General features: G+C 36.8%; 1 protein-coding gene across 1 annotated transcript in view; it reads left to right on the top strand.

Moving 5' to 3' along the window:
• Nucleotides 1-26,876, top strand: part of SPAG16 (sperm associated antigen 16) — an 843,476-nt gene that overhangs the window by 583,919 nt on the left and 232,681 nt on the right. Inside the window, exon 14 of the mRNA XM_024763282.1 lies at nucleotides 6,091-6,156. Within this exon, the coding sequence (XP_024619050.1) occupies nucleotides 6,091-6,156 (66 nt within the window). The remainder of the gene's footprint in view (nucleotides 1-6,090; nucleotides 6,157-26,876) is intronic.

Here is a 26,876-nt window from a genome sequence, read left to right as displayed (position 1 = left end):
AGGGGGGGGGTGGTGGGTGGGCAGGAGGTACACATCTACCAGAAAGGAAGAACACTGGGAAAAAAAACTAGCAAATGGCACTAAAAATTGCCTCCATCTTCTCACCTCAATTTCTTGCGCATAAAATGTCAGATTACTTTGCGACAAAGCAGAGGTACTGTCTTGGCTCTGACATTCTTTGCTTCCGCCATCATGGATTAGTGCTTCTGTTTTCTCATCTCCAAAATGGGAATTACAATACTGCCCATCTCATTGAGTTGTTCTGAGAATTAAATGTGATAGTGAAAGTAAAGCACTTAGCACAACACTTTAAGTACATAATAAGCACTCACTAAATGTAAAGCTGCCTTTTTTACCTGGAGTCATCAGTTATCTCCATGTAGTTGTTTAAAACATTAAGACACAATGGCATAGTCAGTGGCTAAATATGCTAGTGGGTTAGAACCAAGTCATGGCAAAGGAATGGAAGGAATAAGACAGTGCATATTTCATGTCATGACCGATCAAGATAAAAAATGAATGTTGGAAAGAAGATCAAGCTATTTACCAAAAAATAAGCATATCTGGTGAGTGTAGATTTTTTCCAATTTTCAGTTGTGATCTTCACGTAACTGGTTACTTTTTCACTCAACAACTGTTTATGAAATCTTACCAGAGCTGTCTTGGGCTTTGGGGGTGATAGAGTGGTGGAAAAAACAAACAACTTTTTCTTATGGGACTTAATTGTAGTGGGTGGAAAACTAACAATAAACAGGGAAACAGGTAATTTTATTACTTATTATTGTTATTAATTTCATTAAGTAATTTTAGTTAATGATGAGTGATACAAAAGAAACAAAACAGGGTGACATATTTGTTGGCTACCAACAACTGCTGAAACAGTTAAACGCTGGAGTCTCACGGGCTTAACACAGTAGAAGCTTAGCTCTCATTCATAGACTGTCCAGTCAGCAGGTCCTGACCGGTGGCTTTTCTCCTTGTGGTGGTTCAGAAACCCAGACTCCTTCCATCTGTGCTCTGCCATATTCCAGAAGCTCCTCTGCCTTCAGCCTGCAAACAGACAAAAATAAAGAGCTTAGAGGGTTGTGTGGGATATTTTGCCTGCCAGGCCTATGTTGGACTTATTTCACAATTGCCCACGTTTCACTGGGCAGAACTCAGTCACATGGCCGCACCTGACCTCAAGTCTGGCTGAGTGCCCAAGGGGAAAAGGAAAGCAGTTTCACAGAAGTTTCTGCTACTGTAATGAGAAGATATAATGGGAGGGGAGAATATTTGATAACAGACATCACTGGAAAGGTTCTGTTGGAGTTGAAAGCAGAATGGGAAGAAGGACAAGGGCATGTGTATAGCTTCCTGGAAACATCCAAGGTAGAGAAAACAGGATGTACAAAGGCAGGAACATGCTAGGCCTGTTAGAACAGAAACGACAGGGTGACAGTGTTATGCTTTGGTGTCTATAGTTACTTATTTATCCTGACAGGAAACAGGAGGTTTCTGGATCAGAGCTCACGCCATTTATTTGCTCACAGAGCAGCTCATGTTGATTTTCCATCCCCCAGTTCCGCATGGGGAGAAGCAGTGAGAACCAGGTGTACCCTGTGGGGACAGTGGGGTTACGTACCATGGAAAGGAACTGCCACATTATGAAACCCAGTGCCCCTCCACTACTGCGGTCGAAAGAGAAAGAGAAACCTTTGTTCTGAAATGTAAGCAAATCCACTATAGGAGGAGGAGGGGAAGGGCTTTAGACTTCCCAACACTGTAATGTAAACAAGTGCCTCAAGGGGAGATACCCCTAAATCTCTCCGCAAGTCTCCATCTTCAGGGTTGCTATTCAAGCATCTTTTGACATCCAAGTGCAGTACTCTGCTCAGAAAGCCCTGACCTTATCAAAACATGAAAAGAATCATGGAGCAAAATGCGTGAGAAGGGAGAATGGTAAAGGACGAGGTCAGATAGTCAGACAGAAGCCAAATAATACAGAGCTTTCGGAACTAAGTAAAGAGTTTAAAATTTATTCTACGTGCAATGGTAATTGTTTGGATGGCTGTAAGAAGCAGCATGGCATGATCTGATTCAGGTTTTGTTGATCACTTCAGCGGCTGAGAGAGAAATCGATGGGGAGTAGGGTGAAGGTAGGAGCGGGGAGATGAGTAAGGATGCCCCTGCGGTTCTCTTGCTCCATGTGGTGATGTCCTGCACCAGAGTGGTGACAGTGGAGGAGAGCAGAGGTGGGCAGCGTAAGGGCGTATGTTGAGGAAGGAACTGATATACTGGATAAGGGGTGGGGTGGAGGTAGGGAAAGAAAGAGAGTTATTCTAATTCTCAGGTGTTTTTTAGAATTTTTATTTTATATTGGAGCATAGTTGATTAACAATGTTGTGTTAGATTCAGGTGTACAGCAAAGTGATTCAGTTATTACTATACACGTATCTATTCTTTTTCAAATTATTTTCCCACTTAGGTTATCACAGAATATTGAGCAGCGTTCTCTGGGCTATACAGTAGGTCCTTGTTGGTTATCCATTCTCAGGTTTTTGACTGCCTAGGTTTTTTGTTTGAGCAACTAGTGATGCCATTTACTTAAAGGGAAAGATTTGGCAAGGGTCGAGAGAGGCAGTTGGGAAGTAGTAAATCAAAAAGTCTCCTTTTGCGTATCATGTCTAACATGCTGTATCAGACAGGTCACAAGCAGGAAACAGATGATACATGGAGTACACTCAAGTTGAATGGTTACAGAAATGTGAACAGGGTTAAGGGACCAAACACAGCACCCAAACGCTAGCAACAATAGAAAGCTATTACTACCACTAGGTCTGAAGGGGCTGGGGAAGGAGAACATTACTGAACAGTGTGAGCTGTAACCATTGGAGAGAGGACCTGCACAACATAAGCAGTGGAATTAGGTAGAGGGCAGAGCCAGTAAGAAAATCACAGCTGAACAGGAAGGGAGCTGAAGTGATCATTTATCCATCTTCTATATAGTTCCACTCTTCCATATCCTGCTGGTGGTTTTCTCTTACTGAATCCAACCAGAAGACAGAGAACCTGAGAGCCCACAGTGATGTAGTTAGTAGAGATCAGGGCACAGAGAGGGAAGGGCCACATGGGGATTTAATCTGAGAGACAAATAGAAAAAACAGCACTGATGCTGATAAGACTCCTTCGTGGGGTCTTAGGAGGCAGATAGATAGCTAAGAGTAGAGATGTTGATTTGGACATCATCACTATTTCAGTGGCCTATCTAGCATGTACTAAGAGCTAATATTTGTAAGCTCTTACTTTGTGATAGGCACTGTTCCAACATTTCACATGCATTATCTCATTTAATTCTCAAAACAGACCTATAGGTTAAATATCATTATCTCATTGGACATGGGTAATGCGTTTAACCTATAGATTTGTTTTGAGAATTACTTGAGGCAACAGAAGCACAGTGAAGTGAAGCAACCTGTTTAAGTTCACATAGCTATTTGGTAGCAGAGCCAAGAATTAAGTTCCAGATGTTTTTATCCCCAGAGTCAATAATGGAAACCATTATTGCATACAGCTTCTCTGAGAGAATCAAATACTGGAGCAGTGACACGTTAGGTCACATGATTTTTTTTTGTTTTTTGGTTTTTTTGGTAAGACTCTTCCCTTTTTTTCATTTTTTCCACTTCTTTGAAAGAAAACAATTCTGACAAGAATTTGTCAAAGAAGATATTCTGAAATTTAATGCCCTGGTGTGGGTATTGCTTTTGATTAAGGCTGTTAGAAGACTAGAATATTAGTAACCCACATATTCCCTATACCACAAAAAAAGAGTAGATTCACTTTTATCTTGGAAACAAAGCTGGATAGAAAAGCTTTTTTAACTTTTCTTAATTCATGAAACATTTATCTTCGAGTCAGGTTTTGTTATAGCAGCACAAATGTGGTCCATCAGCATTTCCATTACAACCCCATATTTCCAGGGCTTTTCAAGAGTGCCTTAGAGATTCTACTTTGAATTAAAACTTGGCATTCAGGATTTGAATCAGAAAACTCCATTTTCCTTACCAATTAATCAAATAGTTTAGAGGTTCTCAGTTTAGAAGAGGACCAAACATAAAACTTTTATTAATGCAAAAAGTATTTTAAGACAAATTTACTAACAAATATTTTAAAATATTAACACTCACTATACAACTATAATATTATATAACTATTTATATTAGTTCTCATAAAAGTTAACCATAAACACTCCTAAGATAATATATGAAAGATAACCATAACATCTTATACTTTGCCTTTTTGGCTTTGTAAGTAATTTATCTCTACTTTGGGAATTTGGGTAATCGGAAGTCCTCAGCATAATTGGTTTAATGTTATTAACAGTATCAAGATACTGAACCAGAAGAGCCTAAGTAGGGGGAATCCTGAGAGGATGCCAGAGTATTTCAACATATTTTTATGAATTTAACTTCATGTGGGGAAATTTTGCATTCTGTACAAAGGGATTAACAGCATGCATTAATTCTGTAAATAGATATTTGAAATATAATGTGCTGAATGCAATGGCAGTAATGAGGATTGAATAACTTTAGTTACAAAGCCTTTCCACTTAGTTCCAAGCTATTCCATGAATGTTCTGCAACAACGAGGGGGCATGGTGATGACCCTGTGTCTTTAATATCTCATTCTGCACTCTTTTCTGTAATCTCTCCCCCAGCCTTAAATGGTTTAGGACTAAGTAAGCACAAGGTAGTGAATGAAAGTAGATGAAGCCTTTTGAGTAAACCTGCTCTCCTGACTGACTCCTCTCCAGCCACACTGGCCTCCTTGCTATTCCAGAAACACACCGGGCAAACTCCCACATTGAGATTTGTTCTAGCTTTTCTTCTTCCTGGAATGCTTTTCCTCCAGATGTCTGCTTGCCTAACTCCCTTACTGCCTCATTCTTGGTTCAAACCCTGCTTTCTGAGCGTGGTCAAACTCCATCACTCTACTTGATAATTCGGTTTGCCCTTAGCCCTTCAATCCCAGGACTCATGACACCCCTTACCCTACCTGACTTTTCTTCTTTCCACAATATTTACTATCATCTAACACACTTTGTACCTTTTAAAAATATTTCTTATCTTCTAACACACTGTACCTTTGTACTTTCCCTCTCTCCCTGGAATATAAGGTCAGTGAAGACAAGCTTCTTTGTTTTATTCACTGACATATTCTAAGCACCTTGAATTGTGCTGAACATATATTAATTGCTCAAAGATAGTTGTTAAATGAATAATACACTGTTGAATGAAATCTGAATTTCTGCCTATAACAAGAATCTACAAACAACATTCCAGATATAACTTTCTCTGTTCCCTGGTTCTCCTATGGAATTTGAGTTATTTCCCTAAGGTAGGTAAGAATGCTCTTTGAACATCAGTGTCAAAATGAAAGGTCCCACATTTAAATCCTTTTTGTAATGTGTTATGGGCCCATTTTTCTTAAAATTGTTTAAACTAAAACGTGGAAATTTTGTGGTTAAATTGAATTTTAGTTTTAGCTATTGTTTGGAAAAGATGACCTGAATGGGTAGATGCAAAGTATGGTTTTCACAAAACAAATGCTTATTTTACTGGGCACATTTGTAACATTTTTTTATACTTGTAATGATATTAATACCAAACTGTGAAAGTTTATGAATTAAAATGTGATCTTGTGATTAAAAAGGAGAAAGAACCCCACACCCTCAGCAGTGGTGAAAATGTGCTGAAAACAAGGGCTTTCTATACGGGCTTCACTACTTGGCACCATGGCTTGAAAGCTATGTTAATTGCAGAATAGAGTCAGTTAGTGAGAGTTCACCACCGGCTAAGTGGTATAAAAGTGAGGATCACCCTGGAATTTCAGTGTGGATACTAATGCTGTTGGCACACGCACCAGCACAGCCGTGTCTGATTCTGAATGGTAGCTGACAGCCAAAGCTAGCTTTTTCTCCCATGAGTATGTATTAGTTTTATTTATGGACTTAAACATGACTTTGAAACAAATAAGATCTGTTATCTTTCCTTTTCTATTCACATAGTAAATTGAATTTATTTGACTTGTATTTCTGCTTTGTTTTCTTAGGGTAAATGTGAGCAGTCCCTCTATGGTCACATGCATTCCATCAATGATGCCACCTTCTCTCCTGGGGTGAGTTCAGTTCTCCCAATAAATTATTTTACTGCTTCATATATACAAATTCATTTTAATGAAACAAAGTTCCAGAAAAAAATGGCACGTTAACAGGGTGAGAGAACAAATTTGAGAATTAATTATAGCAGTGAAAAAAATATATAGGTAGTATAGGGTTACAGAAGTTTAAAACACACACACTATACAGTGGTAGAAACAAGGAGGAAATCTGTTGTACTTAACTCCACTTAAACACATTTTTTAAAAGCTTTTTGTCTAATGTGGGCTTCAAGAAAGTAAGTGGGATATAAACTTGTAAATTTTAAAGTAAAATCACAAAATAATGAAAATGCTTGAAAGGAAACCTATAAAAAATGTTAAAGAAATAGGGCCTTTCTTCAGGTTAGAATAGAGCAACCTTGATTTGACAGTCCTTCAGTTCCTCATGGACAGGTTTCACATATGTCTTTCTTTATGTAAACTGATGACATAGCATAAATATTTATCTGCAGTTTGAGATATGTAGATATCAGGATGATTTCACCAGTGATGAAGATTGTTAAACATGGCTTTGAGTTTCTGTGCCAATTGGGGTTGTCTCTAAAAGAGTTCAGATAGTAATCGTGGAAGGATGATTTAAGTTTGTTCCTTCTCAGATGAAAGCAATTTGACTAGATAGATGACCTCTCAAGTCCCTTGAAACTCTGTGATTTAATTATAGCTAACATTTTAATTTGGCTCTAAGTTCCCAGGAGAGTATAAATCTTAATTCCATACTCCTCTTTCCTTTCCAATTAGCTAAAAAAGAAATCTGATACATCACCTACATCTAACTTCAAAATGACAGCTTAGTCAAAACTCCATTACTATCATGCTGTTATTATTCTTTCAGAGAGAGAAAAATATTCACTAAAAATCATTTCTACTAAAGGAATGTTGTTTACCTCAACTGAAATTGTGCTGGTGTCGTCAGCCCTGGAATGTTCATGATTGGCTCAACTAAAATTAAATTCTAACAAATTTGTCTTAGTAAGGAATCTCCATTTGATTGGCTCTATTGAGCCAATATATTATGGATTAGTTCTAAATACCAAGTAAAATTTTATTTCTAGCAGAGTATAGAACCATTTAAGCACTATGGACCCACATGATAAGATATTTATGTTAAAAAATCTATTAAGTGGCCTAGAGCTTCACATACCCCAGGAAAATTAAATAGAAGCTAAAATGAAGTAAACTAATATTTTGTAAGTCAGGCATTTATTTTGGTAAGCAATATCATAGCTGAAAAAGACATACCACTTAACATCCTAAATAGTAAAATTAATAAATATGGAAATAGCCAAATTAGACTTAGTCAGCAATCAAGGGACACATACATTAATTATGTATATTTCAAAAGCAGGATATTGAATATGTGGTCCAGGTGTCCAATATCAAAGTGGCTAATCCGTTTTTGCTTACACACTTTGTTCACACCAAGGGGACTATTACAACCCTATTCCAAATCAATATCCCAAAGCCTCATTGAATTTTTCCATTAATTTATCTCTTCTTCACTGGAAATAGTTAATAAACTATTCAGGAAGTGATGTTTTGTTATGATGAATGACACTCTTAAGTAAAATTTTCCATCACTCGTGTCAACTGTTTTGAAAACTGTCGTATTTCACGTACCCGGTAGGGAATGTCAAGAGGGAGGAGGCAGCAGTAACTGAAAGACTTCCAGGATGTCTCAAGCACATGGCATCGTGACACAGTTCACATTCAAACCTCAGGCAAAGTTGTGGTCATAAATGCATCATGCGGGACATACATGGCAGGCAGAGATTTGAATTATTTAGTGTTAGCTCTGCTAATTGTCTGATGCCTTAGGGGAATGCATTCAAGTTACATTACCAGTTAAAAATGCGTTCAGCTGTTTACATAAACACAATTTTAGGAAAAGTCTACAATTTTAGATTTGTAAGCAGAAATAAAAAATGTAAAACTCAGTGTTATCCAGCTAGCAACCAAGAATCACGGAAACAAATATGCAATATACAGTATATATATATGGTTCTGTAAAGCTGTATAAGTTGAATTTTATTTCTGTGTTATAATGTTAGGGCTCTGATGTCTTCACCTCTGACCGATTTTTCTGTTGCAGATAGACATTTATTTAAAACCTCTTTTTAAAGTAATCTGTTAATGAAACACTTTAAGGACCTATGAAAGCTTTTTATTAGGTCAATTTTGTAAAGCAAAACCAAAATATTTTTTAAAAGTTGACAGTAATTGCTGGAATAATTTTAATAGACACATACAATTCAATGTAAGTAAAAGATTGTTTTAAACTATGTAAAAATACATAGCAAGAAAATGAGCAGGGTATTCCTATCAAAGGGAGTCTCCCCGGCCTTCAGTTTTCCAGGAAATTGACCCATAGTCTGACTAGGGTAGGGATTCCATCAAGCCTTCTAGAAACTCTTTCTGGTCCTCTTCTAGAGTGATGTTATGGTGGGGTGGGTGTCCTTATCACTCCGTGGACATTCCCAGCTGTTCTGAGAGACACATAGTCAGGATGACTATGCTGGGCCTGCCTGGTAAGGCCAGGTAAACACTATTAATCAACTCTATTAATCAATTCATTAGTTATTAAACGAAATTGAAAGGCTGTGTAGAATGAAAGAAACTACTGGTAGTTCTAGAGGTCTAACCAGCTCATGAAAGGAAACTTCAGACCTACCTCGAGTACTATTCTCACTTCTTTTAATTGACCTGTTGTTTTATTCAAATACTCTTATATTGATTATTTTAATGTAGAGGTGTATATCTTTATTGCAACTAATTATATAAAATATGGATATTTTGATTTTGAAGTGAATGATATAATATATAGCCTTAATAGAAGACTAGTCAAATTCTAACTTGTTTCCCACCTGTATAATTCCATGGAAACTGTAACTGCCGTGAATACGGTGAAAGAGAGTGAAGTCTATCAGTTTTATCTTTACAGCGGTTGCGAGTTTTAAGCAAATAAGAGGGAAAGGGGTTTAATAGTAATTTGTAGTAAAGTAGATACCCCCTCTGTTGGCCTTGAGTCATGTGGAGGGCAAGAGAAATAATTTCCTGTTTTAGAGAACTTGAAGAAGAGTGTAACTATGAGAAGTAATTCAGGCCAAGAAGGTGAAGGCAGTGTTTGGAACAGAGAGTGGCATTACAGGGGAATTGGTTGATCATGTGTATGGATCATTAGAGGATGGAGTAGAAGGGTGTGTGAGAGAGAGGAAGGGTAATGGGATAAGATTAAAGGACAAACACAGCTCTTTGAAGATGAGAGTGTATGTAATAAGGGAAAACATGCTGGCCTGGCCACCTATCAATAACAGAAATAAGTATAACAGTCACATTCTGCATGTCAAAATGGCCATAGAATCAAAATGAAAAATCAAAAAGCCAAATACTCATAAAATATGATAGTATAGAAAAAAGATTAAGTCCACTCTGCATTTCCTATCCCTAGATATCTTACCCTGAGCTTCCTATCCACAGGTATCAGAGGTTATGGATTCAAGTTGTGTGATAAAGAGTTGCCCCAGGAAGTGTGGGCTAAGTCAGCTTTAGTTCAAAAGTCATTGAGGGCAGATTGGACTTTCAGAATTAAGTCATGGATCATGGATCAAATGAGATATTTTAAAATCAAAATATGCCATAACCCCACTGAAATCCTAAGGTAGATTTACTGCTGTGCTTCACTACTGGAAGCTCCCAGTCACTCTCCCTCATTCTTTGAAGGCTAGAGTTCCTGAATCACTGTCTTTCCCTACACATATGGCCCATAGAGCACTCTGATCACTTTCTTGTTGACCACTTTTCCTCCAACACTTCTTTATCCTCAGTCGCATACTCCCGAAGACAAACTGCGAGCACTTTGTCATTAACTGTAAATGCATCACCTCCAAAATCTCAATTTCAAGCATTGCTTTTCTAAAGATACCTGTCTTCCAGCTTTAAGTAAAGCCATTACAATATTTCCACTTCATTGAGAGCTCTAATCAGCTAAAATCTTACTCAGCATCTTATCACCTTTCTGCCTTCACTTATCATTTTATCCCAGCCTGGGTTCCTCAGTTGTCATTCTGGCAATTCCACCACAAAGGACTTTGGTTCAATTTGACCTCATTTTTTCTGAAATGCTTAACTGGCAAATCTACATTCTTTGGCCTATACTGGGACAGACTAAAAAACACTGGAGGAAACTATACAAACAAACTGTTTTTTTTCTTTAAATTAACTTTAAATTTCCCTTTCCTTGTTTCATTATGTATTATTTGAGTTCAGATGTATGTATATCTATATCTATATATCCATAATTTCTTTGACTTTTGAGTGGTGGTATTATTTCTGCATTATATCTTATTCCTCCATGTTGCCCAGAAGTCTCCCATATCATTTTCTCCTCAACCATTCAAATATGAACTCCAAGTCAACAACTCCCCTGAAACTCTCTGATTTCCATATTGTTTCATCCAATGACCATTTCTCCATTATTATTCAACTTTACTTTTCATAGTTACTTTTAAAACCTTCTTCTTGAATCCTGAGAAGTAAAATCTCCGTGGTCACTGCTTTTTAAACTACTGTTCTGGATCCTTCTCTACTACCTGACTCCAAAATGCTAAACTGTATCAAGACTCAATCTTAAATCTTATTCTCTAGCAGGTTCTCTTCTTGCATCATCTCACTCAAACCTGTGGCTTTTAATTTCATCTGAATGTGATGATTTCTAGGTAAATCCCACTCTGTACTTCAGACTCACTGTTAGCTATTTTGCATCTCAGCCTAAATATCTATATCTCATTTTAATATGCTAAAAATGAAACTATTGCTTTCCCTTTCTCCTAACTGGTTCCTTTCCCCATCTTTTCATTAGTCATTGTGACCCTGTTAATCCCAGTGCAGAAGCAGAAGGATCAGTCATGGTTCACAATTGTCTTGGGGCTTTCTGTCTGTTCACATTTAAAAAAAAAATCTCTCTACACTGGAAAGCAGTAAAAAGGAATGAGAAAAAGGACATTTTAAATCTTGTTTGGCTCAATAGCTCCAGCATCTAGTATAGCTTATTTTGCATACTTAGTATTAAAAAATGTGATGAATAAATGCAGAGTTTTAGACAAATGAAAGCACACGGATTTCATTACAACATTGTATCATTGCATCTTATTTATTTCAACTTTACTGGCTTTCAAAGTCCTGTGGATATTGAACTGCAAGACACAAGCTCATTTATTGATAATTCTCACAATAGATTAGTTGCTCCTTAGAAAGCTTCTATAAATCATAGTGTTCCATACCTTTGGAGCCCTGGAAAATTACCCAATTGCAGTTATACTTATCTCCTAGTACATTTTGGATCCTGGCTTTGCCATTCACAAGATGTATAATCTTTATTTTTTTCATTAATTTTTTTTCCAAACTGATGCAAAATATTTATTCCAAGTTAGTTATTTTATGCAGTAGTTTTCCCCCTCAACAGACTTGTGATAACCACATCTTTTAAATCTGTAAATAATGTTATCAAAATAATCTTAATCTTTGATATCTCACAAAAATGTATATTTTACAATCCACCATCCACCATGAATATCAAGGCTGCAAGAATAACACATTTCCTATATCCATATATTTTACAGCTGTACCCAGAAAGAAAAAGAAAAAAAAAGGGAAAAAATCATATATGCTGGGTTAAGGGCTAACATTACCCAAGCAGCCAGAAATAAAATAAAGTATCCAAATTATTAGCATTAATTTAATACAGTTATAACTTCAGTAGTCACTTTGTCATTGGCAATGATTGCTTGAGCACAGGGCTGAGTGCCCCAAGGGCTGGTAGTAGAAGCTGCTGCTGCAGACCAGTGCCTCCTCCTCTCTGCCCTGCCAGCTCCCACCTGTGCGCCGCCCCATATATACCGTGTGTATGTGTGTGTATAGTTGCTTTACAATGTTGTGTTAGTTTCTGGTGTACAGCAAAGTGGATCATCTATATGTCTATATATATATATCCCCTCTTTTTTGGATTTCCTTCCCATTTAGGTCACCACAGAGCACTGAGTAGAGTTCCCTGTGCTATACAGTAGTTTCACATTAGTTATCTATTTTATACATAGTGGTGAATCATCCCACTCCCCCCGCCCTGGTATCCATACGTCCATTCTCTACGTCTGGGTCTCTGTTTCTGCTTTGCAAATAAGTTCATCTGTATCATTTTTCTAGATTCCACATATAAGCAATATTATACCATATTTGTTTTTCTCTTTCTGACTTACTTCACTCTGTATGACTGTCTCTAGGTCCATCCACGTCTCTGCAATTTGCACAATTTCATTCCTTTTTATAGCTGAGAAGATGTATAATCTTGAGTAAATCATTTAGTTCTTTTGTAAAAATGAATGATATAAAGAACAGTGAATATTAGATAATATATATAATGTGTTTAACATAGTACCTGGCAAATCGAAAATGCTATTACTATCACTTCTACTCCTACCACTCCTACTATTACTATCATTATTATTATTACTACTACTACTATTATTCTTGGAGCTAATATTTCTTTCTAGCCATTTGTGTTCAAATAAGTAGACATAAATAAAAGAACAACCACACACAAATATATGACTTTCTTCTATCCTATAATTTAATTTAATTTAATATAATATAAATGTTATAAACGTAAAACTGCAGTATATATTTCACACTTTAACAAAATTAAGAAAATGAAATTCTAAAACTATTCTAAATAAGAAATTACGCAATTGTATTAAACTTGAGCTAAATTCCACTAAAAAAAAAATGGGCATAAACCTCCATAGGAGTATTTTGTCTGTTTCATATCATAGTATACCATTTAATAATTAGGCAGTTAAGAGTTTTAAATTTGATCTGGAATAGATTAATTGCTTTTCCCAAGTTACTAGTATGTGAATATAAATGCATTAATTATCTTTTTTAAAAATCATGAAAAAGTGGGCTTCCCTGGTGGTGCAGTGGTTGAGAGTCCGCCTGCCGATGCAGGGGACACGGGTTCGTGCCCTGTTCTGGTAGGATCCCACATGCCACGGAGTGGCTGGGCCCGTGAGCCATGGCCGCTGAGCCTGCGCATCTGGAGCCTGTGCTCCACAACGGGAGAGGCCACAACAGTGAGAGGCCCACGTGCCGCAAAAAAAAAAAAAATCATGAAAAAGTAAATACTGCAATTGCCTACCTAAAAAGTTATCCTCACTCCATTTTAGCAAAGGAGGCTCAATTTCTGATATTCTGAATTTTGTTTGTTTTTAACCAATCTCAAACAGAAAGTGCATAGTATCCATCTTTGGCCATTTTATATAAATAGATACAAATAACATCTAGGTCATGCAGCCATTGATCTTCTGAAGGACAAATGATGTCAGGCAGTACTTACACACCAAAAAAATTTAATTTTGTTTACTTCTTCAGCAATACAACTTGATGTCAACTACCATTTAGCTGGGCCAATAATATTGATATTTGATGTCAGTTCTTATTCATTACTGCACCTAGATGATGCATAAGTCAAAACTTTTAGATGTATGGTGAAAAACACTAAAGCAGGTTCTATCTGGGGAAATTGGAGACAACAGCAGAATAGAAAATTAAAACATGTGGAACATGACATTTTCATTTTATATAATATTTGAATTATTTCAATAATTCCTACATATTAAAAATTAACTTCATATCTTTTAAACTAATGCCATAGTATATATTCTTAAACTAAATCTTTTAGAAAGTAACCTTCTTGCCCTAACATTTTGTGAAGAAAAAATAATTTTTCATAGAAAAATGTGACACAAACAAAAGTGAAGGAAAAAAGTTTGTGTAAGCAACTATTCAAAGATTAATTAGAGAATATTTTTAAGTGTAATAAATTGATAGAGGTTCTTTAGTTCTACTTTGTTATGTTCTCAGAAATTTAACACTGCATATGACAAAGAAGAAACAATACATTTAAGATATTACCCTGCCGCCAAAGTTTAACCTTCAATAACTTCCCTAGTTGGATAAAGGTGATTTATGCATTTGTAGTTTTCTTGATGGTTCCATGAAAATTAGAAACAACATGATCATGCCATATTTCTTGACTTCTTCTTTGACTATGAAACTGATAATTTGTGTGTGTGTGTATGTGTATGTATATGTATATATATATATATAGATATATATATATATATATATATACATATATAGATATTCTTTAGAAGACTTAAAATATTTTGGCATATATAAAAAGTTTAATAATGGAATTTCAACGTAACTCTTTACTGAGCACCTACTATGTCCTGGACACTGCTCTAAATATTAAAGTTTCAGCAATGAACAATACCAAGATCTACCCTTATGGACCTTATATTCTGGTAAGAACCAGAGACATTAAACAAGTAAACGCATGAATAGTCTCAAGAATAATAAGCGTTATCTATCCAGAATCAATTAGGATAAAGAGTAATGAGGTAAGAGTTGGAGCTTATCATAAAATGGTCAGAGAAGGACTCTCCGAGAGAATGACATTTAAGAAAACCATGCAATGATTTTAAGGAAAACTCAAGCAAAGGCAACAGCAAAGGCCAAGTTCCTGAGATGGTGGAGGTGTGGCAGTGTTAGAAGAACAGGGCACGTGGAGTGGACAAGGATTAGATTAAGCAGGTAGAATATCTTACATCTAATAGATAATTGTTAACTTAGGTTGTTCTTATTGGTTAAATGTGGAATGGTTGAGGCTATTTTACAGTAACCTCATAAATGTTTATTTATACAAAAATGCCCTGGCTATGAGAAGCACAATAGATTATTTTGACTGAATAATACCTTAATATTTTTTACCCCATAGCCCTTGACATAATTCTTGGTACAGAAAGTAACCAATAAATATTCATTGATTAGGAAATATTAGAAAGCCAGAACTCAAGTGGTATTTTAGAGGACATTCTTTGGACAATGTTCGCTGTGATATGATTAAATTTATTTTATATGATTGATCTTAAAGTACTATTTTAAAATTTATGACATGTTTCAGATTGTCCATGTTTGTTTTGAGCATACAGCTGCCAAAAATTGTTCAAAATATATTTACTATTTTTATAAGAAACAGTGTCACTGCTCAGAGTATTTGGCCATTTAGGCAACTGGTCTTCCAGTACAATGAAGTCTTATTTAAGTAATTTCCACAGTACAAAAATGTTTTAATGTCAAAATATCAATATAAAATTATACATTTTTCTCTAGTAATGATTAATTGTAGTCAGTCTAAACTTGCATGAGATTTAAAAAGTTTGAAAAACTACATGTATGGTAAATAACATGAGTTTTTCAAGAGATTGCTTTACATATATGAATAATGCCTAATGTATCATACATTATCCCTAAATCACATAATTAGAGCAAAAAGAATTGTCACACCAATTTACTCATAAGCATAATTACAAGAAAATTTAATTATCCCCTTTAATGTGATTTTCTCCACTTAATTTTGTGTTTGGGGGTGAATGTGACCCTATGAATCCATACTTCAAGAAGTAACTGCTATAAAGACGCAGACCTACTAGAGAATGGACTTGAGGACATGGGGAGGGGGAAGGGTAAGCTGGGACAAAGTGAGAGAGTGGCATGGACATATATACACTACCAGACGTAAAATAGATAGCTAGTGGGAAGCAGCCAGGTAGCACAGGGAGATCAGCTCGGTGCTTTGTGACCACCTAGAGGGGTGAGATAGGGAGGATGGGAGGGAGGGAGATGCAAGAGGGAAGAGATATGGGAACATATGTATGTATATAAGCGATTCACTTTGTTATAAAGCAGAAACTAACACACCATTGTAAAATAATTATACTCCAATAAAGATGTTAAAATTCTTAGTAAGTGCTCTGTAAATATTTGTGGAAATGATTTAGTTGAATAAAAAATCAAGTCTTGTTCTAACAAGGAGAGAGACTGGTTTGACCGGATATTTCGCAGTCTGCACAAAAGTCAGCTGTTAATGTGGATATCCAGGTTCCAAACCCCTCTCTGACCTCAAGTAACTGTAGCAGAAGACTCATATTTCTCTGATTTTCATTTCCTGCCCTGCCCCCTTCATTACTCTGGGAATAGAGAAGGACTGGCATTCTCCCTTGATGAAGGACAACAGATTAATAAGGTTAAGTTTCTACATCATTAAAATTGCCATCCCTGGTATATTTCAAGTGTACCATCAACTGTGACTAGTTTTTACTCTTCAGGGGGTCCTCTGATCTCCAGTTCCTTATGTAAATTAATGCAAAAACTGCTCCAGTAGTATCACGTGCAATTCATTTCAAACTCCAAAGGGAATGTTCTATTTCTTGATTTGGCAAATGGAAAGAACAGAGTGGCAGTGTGCTGAGTTACAGGTTAACAAACTAGAATATTGGTCCAACCTGGGATGAAGAGCACTGGGAAAGAAAGCATGGTGTTATTCTCAAGTCTGTTGAATCAGAGATTCATTTATATCTATTTTGTTCTCATGTATAAATATCTCTAAAATGTAAAGTTATAGTAAAATATATTTTATTCCATTTAGGAGGTTTACAAATTATTTTCAACAGATGACTCCATACCTCATTAAGGGCTTAAGATCATGTCTTATCCATTTCTGTTTTGCACCTCTCCTGTCCTCTCTCCCTCACCACACTCCATTACCTGGAACTGGGTCATTATAACATGGAACACTTATCTGGTAAATATTTAATCAATGACTAAATTTTATCAGAGTCCTTAAAAAAAGAAATTTCATCATCTTTTAAAATTATGTACAAATTTCTTTCTTCAGCTCACCGTAACAAATGAAAGTAGACTAGTGGAGGGATAGAAATGTACTATTCTGGGAAAAGGATGGGTTAGAGCAGCTTGATTAAATGGATCAAAAAGAAGTAAAAGTTTAGCCGTTGACAAACTGGTTTTTAAAAGCATTGGAATGTCCTTTAATTCACAAATTAGAAAACCCATTAGTGTGGGTTGTTTTAGGAAGTAAGATTATCAGTGCAGGCTTCATTCAAATGTTAATAAATATGGGCATATGTGCTTTACTTAAAAATGGTTGTTTAGAGAAAATAAGTTGATGGGCAGAGGCGAAGAACTCTCAAGTTATAAGCATTTCAAGAAAATATATGCTCTGTGTCTGTGTGTGTGTAGTATGTGTGTGAATTACTCAAGTGACCGCATTAATTATACATATATGTGTCATATTATAATTGTTTAAACATTGGATGAGAATTCTATTGGCATGTGTTAGTTAAATCTTAAATTTATTTTCCAGTTTCACAGGGAAAGTGACAAGAAAAGATATAAAACTCTAAGCTCTATTCAGGCTTTTCATTGTCTGGCCACGTTCACTAATGAGCCACGTTCCACTCCCCCTCTCCCTCCCTCAATATCTAGTATTTTTACCCTCAACTTCTGCTAGTTCCAAGGTCACTATGCCAAAATTAAATAATAATGTGCATCGAAATTCAATTTAAAAGCTTTGAATAAAGACCTTCCATCTGATTTACATATGAATTTATTCCTGACTTTCTTCTTGTTTATCTAATGGATTTGAATTCAATCGGATTGAGTTTCTGATCACAGCAACTGCTTACCAGGTATGTGAATTAGAAATAGCCTCAGAGGATCAAGATGGTGGATAGGAGGACATGGAACTCACCTCCCCCAACAAACACATCAAAAATCTATCTAAGTGTGGAACAATTCTCACTGAAAACCAACTGGAAGCTGGCAGAAGATCTCTTATACAACCAAATCTTCAAGAAAGATTCCCATATAACCAGGTAGAAAGGAAAGAAAAAAAAGTATCAAGACGGGACCAGCACCCTTGGAAGCTATCTGTGAAGAAGAGAAGGTTGATACGGGCAGGCCCTCACCCTGGGAAGCCCCCTTGCCTGCTGGGAGGTCTGCTGGGACAGATGGAGACACTTGAGGGGCCTGGACTCTGCTCAAGAGGAAGTGCTCTGTGCTGGCTTGCTAGCAGTCAGTACAGAGATACCCCTGCATTGATGGCTGCCACCTTGCTGCACTTCCCAGCCTGAAATGCGCACCAACTGGGGGCTGCTAGTGTGTGCAGCAACTAGGCAGTGAATTGCAGGAGGATGGGCCCTAAGAGAGGACTCCGTCTAGCTGCACAGAGATAGCCTAGAGGGCCTGGGGTATGGGCCCCACCTCCCAGCACCAGCCTAGCACTGGGTCCAGGATGAACACAGTGGAGAAAAGGCCACAACTTTGCTGCTTCTGAGCAAAACCATGGATGCACGGGAGGTGCATAGGTTTACTGTGATCACATGGGCCTCACTTGCTTCAGCACTCGCCTCCTTTGGGACAGAGCATGCACTTAAGGACAACAGAGCCTTATTGAACCCAACACTCAGGGCTTCCACTCCAACAGCTGGGGAGCAGACCTCAGCTTCTGACAGGTCTATCAGCCATGGAGCAAAGAGGAGGCCCCACCCAACATCCAGTGCAGGCTCTGGACACCACAACACCAATCACACCCACCAGCAAGGGGCTAATGGCCATCACACACTGAGGAAGGATATGGCTGGCATCTATACCAAAAACAGCCCTTACACCAAAAATATTGGACTTACACGGTCTACACAGGGGTGCTCCCACATAAAAACACCCCTTCAAGACCACAGTAGATAACTGTTTCTCCTAAATTTATAGTGACAGAGAAAGTTAAATAAAATGAAAAAGCAGAGGAACCACTCCCAGTGAAGATAACAAGAGGAGGAACCAATCAAAATTAGACAACTCAGTTGCAAAGATAAAAACCAATCTAGAAGCAATGAGTAGCAGACTAAATAACACACAAGAATGAGTAAGTGATCTGGAAGATAGAATAATGGAAATCACTCAATCACAACAGCAGACAAGAAGACAAAAAAAAATGTAATGGGATAATATAAATACGCCATCCTATGCATAATAGGGGCTGCAGAAGGAGAAGAGAGAAAGAAGGGGATCAAAACTGTATTTGAAAAATTATTGTTGAAAACTTCCCAAACCTTAAGAAGGAAACAGATATTCAGGTACAGGGTACACAGAGCATCCCAAACAAGATGAACCCAAACAGACCCACACCAAGACATATCCCAATTAAAATGACAAAAGTTAAAGATAAAGAGAAGATTCTAAAGGCAGCAAGACAAAAACAGAGTGAGTTACAAGGGAACCCTCATAAAGATATCAGCTGATTTCTCTACAGAACTGAAGGGAGTGGCATAATATATTGAAAATCCTGAAAGGGAAAAACCTGCAACCTAGGATACTCTACTCGGCAAAGGGCATTATATAATGATAAAGGGATCAATGCAAGAAGAGGATATTACACTCATTAACATATATGCACCCAATGTAGGAGCACCTAAACATATAAAACTAATACTAACAGACATAAAGGTAGAAATTGACAGGAATAATATAATAGTAGGAGACTTTAATACCCTAGTGACAGCAATGGACAGATCTTCCAGACAGAAAATTAATAAGGCAACAGAGATCCTGAATGACACAATAGACTAGTTGGACTTAATTGATATCTACAGGACACTATGTGCCCCCCCACCGACAAAAACCAAACAAACAAAAAAACAGAATATACCTTCTTTTGAACATTCTCTAGGATAGACCACATATAGGGCACAAAACAAGCCTCAACAAATTTAAGAAGGTAGAAATTATTTCAAACATCTTTTCTGACCACAACAGTATGAAAATAGAACTCAACCCCGGGGGTGGGGGGGCAACGAACACATGGAGACTAAACAGTATTCTCCTAAAACACCAATGAGTCAGTGATAAAAATCAAAAAGGAAATTGGAAAATACCTTGAGACAAACAACAATGAAACACTTTGCCTTCCAATGCAGGGAGTGCGGGTTTGATCCCTGGTCAGGAAGCTAAGATCCCACATGCCTCGTAGCCAAAAAACCAAAGCATAAAACTGAAGCAATATTGTAACAAATTCAGGAAAGACTGTAAAAATGATTCAATAAAGACTTTAAAAAGACATCCAAAAAAATCTTTAAAAAAATACAAAATCTGTGGGATGCAACAAAAGCGTTTCTAAGGGGGAAGTTCATAGTGATACAGGCCTTCCTCAAGAAACAAGAAAAGTCTCAAATAAACAACCTAACCTACCACCTAAAAGAATTAGAAAAAGAAGAACAAACAAAACGCAAAGTCAGCAGAAGGAAGGAAATAATAAAGATCAGAGAGAAAATAAAATAGAGATCAAAAAAGACAATAGAAAAGATCAATAAAGCTGGTTTTTTGAAAGGATAAACAAAATTGACAAACCTCTGGCCAATATTACATGAACCTCATAAATTCATTTAACTAATCTTGTTAGGTGCTAGATATTTTTGTATTCCTATAAATATTCTTGAGCTTTTTTTCTGTTAAATTACTTAGAAATTGGTTCTTTCATGTCTGCTCTTAAGATTTGTTAGGTGGGACTGCAGCCATTCTTAATCTAGAGTTAATTATTTCCCCATTTCTGAAGCAAGACACTTCTTTGTGCTCTAGTCCACACAGTGCCCCTGAATCTTGAACTTTTTCAGTCTGGCTACTGGGACAGGCACAATTCCCAGCCTTACGTGAGTGCCTTTCCCTGTTCCCTCTAATCATTTCAAGTGGTTCTTTTCCAGGCCTCTGGGTAGTTTCCTCAAATGCACTTGCCAATCTGTACTCAGCTAAATACTGGAAGAAATTGCTCTGCAGATCTCCAGGGTTCTCTCCTCGTGTACTCTGCTCTGCAAACTTGAGCTGCCTTGTTTCCTTGGACTCTCAGCTTTATCCCCTCAACCTCGGAGTCAGCCATGCACTGTCCAGTTCCCTCTCCCTGTGCTGTGGACTAGAAACTATCAAGGCAGCATGTCACAGCAATCTTCTGTGGCTCACATCATTATTTCCTGTATCTCAGTGGTTATTGACCTTTGTTGCCTCATGTACGGTGTCTTGCAAACTATTGTTTCCTGTATCTTGACCATTTTTTTGGATTTTTCACACAGGAGAGTAAACCCGGTCCCTGTTACTCCATTCTCCATTGTGACTGACAGAGGGAGTCTTTTTATCATCTGCCTTTAACTGTCAACAGATTTAATCAGAAGATATGTGACTTTAATGATAATGACATTCTTTTTAAAATTTATAGTTAGCCCTTCTTTCCATAAAAAATAAAGGTTGACAGTGTATCTGTAGTAAACCTGAATTATAGTCCTGATTGGACCATGGATTTCATGTGAAGGCTTAAACCAGTCCCTTAATTTCTCAAGCCTTCACTTTTCTAATCTGTGGGAGACTTTGATCTGGACCACCTTTATATCCTCTTTCAGAAATGTGTCTATAGTCACTAATGTTTTCTTTAGAAATTGAGAAAAGCTATTGAATTTGAATATATCAGTTAGAAGGCTTTTAAGAGAAACAAGAATGTGTTTTCAACATCTGGTCTTTCTGAAATTTGAATGATCCTTTTTGACTCCATACTTACTAGCAAACCCAGCAGCAAAACTGAAATCTTTCCTTTGACGTACACAGCAATGCCAAACTGAAATGATTTAATATTGTTCTCTCTTCACATATTAAGTACTAAGCTTTAGTTTTTACTTTATACCTCTTTGGTTTATTCCTTCATATTCCAAAAATCCTCTTGCCCTACTTTGACATTATAGTCAGCATGTTACTATGTAAATATATCATGAATGAGTATTGCAGTGTGACAAGCCATATCACAAGAAAACATCAAGGACCTACAAGACAAAGACCTCATACATGAATATCTGAAATAATGCCAATAATGACACTGAAAATGAAGTAAACTCACATGAGAGTCAGAAAATGTATCTCTAGTGCTTTTAGAAGGGGCTCATTGCCAGAGGCAGAATGCATTAATTTCATATGCCATGTTAGGGATTTTCCATTTCTCCTTGAATAAAACGTTAGTTTCAAAAATTGTCCTTAAACTAGAAAGACTCTCAGTGATTTGTTAAACCTTCTTCTCCCCATTACCTTCAGAAATCCACTAATTTTGCACCATATCTGGCAGACAGGAAGTTGGGCTAATGTGTCATCAATTCTACCAGAACTGTGCTTTCAATTTATTCAGCATTTGCAGAATGAAGGGCATTATGCTAGGTTTTGTGGGCGATTCAGCCAAGTAAAGTATTTAGTCCTGCTCCTTGATGAACTACAATATAATTAAAGAATAAAAATCTACACACAACGTGGATAGCTATCTATCAATGTAATGCAACAAATTTTAGATACCAAAAATAGCAAATTAAAGATCAGTGGGAATATCTGGCATAATTCTTGAGAGAGGTCAATCATAAGCATTAGGAAAAGTTTTGCTCTGATGATTCAGCTATGGAAATAATGATTCATTAACTCATTCGTTTCAATATTTTTAAGTGTATAATATAAGCCCCAGAGTACAAAAGATTTACAGTAGTACTATCTAAGTAAACTTTCTGTAATGATGGAACTGTTCTTTGTCTAAAGTGTCCAATATGATTGTGACTAGCTACATGAGAAAATGTCGATTTTATTTATTTACTTTTTTTGCGGTACGCGGGCCTCTCACTGTTGTGGCCTCTCCCGTTGCGGAGCACAGGCTCCGGACGCGCAGGCTCAGCGGTCATGGCTCACGGGCGCAGCCGCTCCACGGCATGTGGGATCTTCCCGGACCGGGGCACGAACCCGTGTCCCCTGCATCAGCAGGCGGACTCTCAACCACTGCGCCACCAGGGAAGCCCAAAATGTCGATTTAAAATAAAATTAAATTAAATTTAAAAATTAGTTGCATTAATTAACATTTGAAGTACTCAGTAGCCAGTAGAATTACACAATATAGGTCTAGAAGGAAAAGACATGCATGTGTACAAAAAATTACAATTTGTTGTGTAAGTTTTATGACATGGCTCTTCAGGAGCAAGACAAGGAATACCTTACGTTCCCTAGAATAATTTAGAAGAAGTTGTGTTAGAGCCAAGTTTTAAAATATATTTAATATTTAACAGAGAAAGAAATAGCAAATCAGCATCCTAGTCAGTAGAAATAGTGAGAAGAAAAGGATGAGAGCATAGTGTGTTCAAGGAGTAGAGCAGGGTAATGCGCAGAGAAGTTGTGGGAGATGAGAGGCAGGAAGGAGGCAGGTCAAGGAGGGGCTCAAATTTGTATTTTAGAAAATATTACTCTGTCATTAATTTTTCAGCTATGGCATTATTGATATTAGGGATGAGGTAATTTCATAAATCCAGGGGTGGGGATGGGCTGCCCTGTGCATTATAAGATATTGATCAACATCCCTGGCCTCTGCCAACTGAATGCCAGTGGTAGGTCCCCCAGCTGTGATAATCAAAGATGTCTCTATAGACGTTGTCAGATGTCCTCCAGGAGGCAAAATCACCCTGGCTGAGAACCAGTTGTGAAAATGAACTGCAAAAATACATGGCTGAAGCAGAGTTCACTACACGTGTCTGTGCGTGAGATGAGGAGGACCTGAAATGAGGGATTTGTGGAGAGTGGAGGCCTGCTTCAACTGGACAGGATTGGAGAGGAGAGTGATGGAGAATAGGATGACAATCTCTGCTGACTGAATGGGATATGAAGCCTTTTATTGAAATGGAAAGTACAGCAGAAAGATCAAGTTTGAGGGAAAGATGAACTTGGCTTTGAATATGCTGACTTGTGGTATCTCTGGAATATCCAAATAGTAATGCTCTGTGGGTATTTGAAAATAAAGATCTGGAATTCAAAATAGAGATGTCAATTGGACGTGTAAATTTGGGAGTCGTAAGTACGTAGACATTGTTGAAATCATGGGAACACTTCTTTCTGCACCTAGCAATCTAGACTTAATGACAACTGTCATCATTTCCACCTGATCTCCAAATATAGTCCTATTCAATCCATTCAAACACATAGCCCAGTGTTTTTTTGATTTTTGTTTTTCTCTTGACTTCATGTAGAATCAAGGACTTTGAAGTCCAGCTACACCAGCCTATTTATGTTCAGTACTTCTGCCCAGAGGGCCTTGATCTCACTGTTTCCTTTTCTTGGATCACTCTTCTTCCTTTTGCTCTGAACTCAGAAGTCATATTTCTAGTGAGACCCTTCTTGACTCAGGCTATTTATGCTTTAACACTCTTTCTGCCAGGTATTCCATGTCTACACTTCTTTTTCCATAAATCCCGTTAACATTTAACGTACCACATATTTTACTGATTTATTTAATTTATCGTATGATTCTCTCCAGAAGCATACAAGTTCCATAAGTCCAGGACTTCTCTCTGCTTTGTTCACTCCTGTTTATCTACCACTTAAATCAGTGTCTAACACCTAGTGAACTCCATCAATATTTCTTTGATGAATGAAGAAATTTCCTACTGGTCCAGACAAGTTTGCCTGGGTTCAGTCAAATTCTTGCTAAGACTTATGGCACAAACTTGAAAACCACAGGAAAGTCATGTTTACTTGTTTTGCAGGGTCTCAGAGAGACAATTTTGTACTTAGGTACCTGCTTAACTCACTGAAACTACTGGCCTTCATTCTTTTTAACATATCAATATTTATGTTCAAAACACGTAACAACTTTTTATATCATATGAAATTCATATTTCTCAGTGTGAGCTCCAAAAACTCTTCAGAATTTTTACACATTACTAACCTCATCATAAATTCACCTAATTCCCCCTAGTGAAATATGTTAATCTCTGCTTTGTATTCTGACATTGTACCATTTTCAATACTAACGATGCCCTCCCGCTTTCTGTCCACTAATGTCTCTTCATAATCTGCACCTACTTAAAATGTCACTGTTTCTAGAAAGGTGCATTCACTTAATGGACCTATCCTAGGACTGCATTCCTAGAGGAAAGCTTCTCTGATCCCACAGGCTTGGGTTAGGTGGTCAATTATTACTAGAAATAACCCTTTATCTACTTCTGGCATTTAACTTTGCCTTTAACATTGTATTTGTATAGAGCTTATATCTATTGTATCTCTAGATCATGACCCCAAGCCAGTGACAGAGTACAGCTCAGTAAATATTTGTTCCTTTATATACATTAATTGTCTTCATCTGTTTCTAATTATTCTTCTGCCTTTTAAATTAACACTTGCTTGCTCAATTTGTTCTTTGCTAATGCATATTTGTTGTTATTCTGTTACAGTAACATTAGCTCTTTCAGGGCATTCTACCTCCATAACAGACTATGCTCCTTAAGCACTTAAAATGGGACTTTATGGGCTTCTATTCTCCAAAGCATCTAGGTCAAGGCATGCAAAAAGCTTCCTTGCTAAACGTTTAAGATCTGGGACACTTGGTCAGATTGTCTGGATTTGAATCCTGGATCTACATTTTATTAACAAAATGCCATTAGGCAAGTTGTATAGTATTTTAAGTCTCAATTTTCTCATCTGAATAATCTGGTGGTATAACCTAACTATAGAAATGAAGGTTTCAATGAGATATTAAATAGAAATCACTTTGAACAGGTTATCATGATTATGTAGTGCAGTGTTGTGTACTCTAGATGCTACGTACTTGTTTGAGATGTCCAGGTCCCATATCCCTGGGGCATGCTTGGTGATTCAGGTTATTAATACCTAACTGATTGACAATGGCATAGAGAAGAAGTACATGCTGACAACAGCAATCTTATCAACATCTTTCCAGTGCTTTTTATTCCTTCCTTATTTAGCCTCACACTCTGAACACTCCCAAAACTTACCTTCTGTTTCCATTCTAATTCCATAATTTCTTTAGCTTATTTGTGCCATTAAGGTACTGAGGGAAGAGTGTAATGAGCTAATGCTTAATGCTGCACAAGCCTGTCCTAAGAGAGACACTAATATATCAGTACTAAAAATGTTTGAAATACTAATTTTCCTGCTAATGAGCCTAAACATTTTATTATAGTTATACCTTAATACCAAGCTGCAGGTCATTACCTTCATGTATTGAAAGCAGCTGATGTTTCTGGGGCTTAATGTATCTGCCATTTGCTTGATGACCCCTCTTTCTTGCCCATTTTACATAGTAGATATTTAGAAAATGAAAATTAGATCACTTGACAGGATCACTAATGAAAATTAGATCATTTGACTTGACATCATATTGTGTATGATGGTTTGATTTCATTATTTATTAAAAACTATTTTTCTGATTATACTAATTAATAGATACTAGTTCCATGAAATTTGAATTTTGAAAATATGAAAAGGAACAAATAAAATAAGAATGATTCATCCTGTCACCTAAAGATAATTATTATTTAGTCCAACCAATCTTATTTTCAACATATGTTTCTGTGTGTGTATAACTGTAAGTAACTCTGCTGCTTTATTGCACTACCATATGTATGTTTTCCTTTGTATTAATAATCTTTGGAAATGCCACCCATAGTTAAATAATAGTTTAGTTATATAATTATATGTTACAGTTATATCTATATAAAGATATGTATATATACATGTGCTTCTGTGTATCTATCATTTTATCTATTGAACAACTAATTTCTTATATTTCTACTGCCCCATCTTATAAATAATATTGTGAGGAACATCTTTGTGAACAACTATTGATCTGAGTTATTAACTCACTTAAATATATTCTAATGGAAGAATATATTAAATATATTTAAGCATTTGTGATGTATTAT

Source organism: Neophocaena asiaeorientalis, unplaced genomic scaffold (assembly GCF_003031525.2).
Source record: "Neophocaena asiaeorientalis asiaeorientalis breed wild unplaced genomic scaffold, Neophocaena_asiaeorientalis_V1.1 scaffold86, whole genome shotgun sequence".
NCBI lineage: Eukaryota > Metazoa > Chordata > Mammalia > Artiodactyla > Phocoenidae > Neophocaena > Neophocaena asiaeorientalis.
The sequence above is the reverse complement of the archived record's forward strand: the minus strand, read 5'-3'. Positions and strand labels throughout refer to the sequence as shown.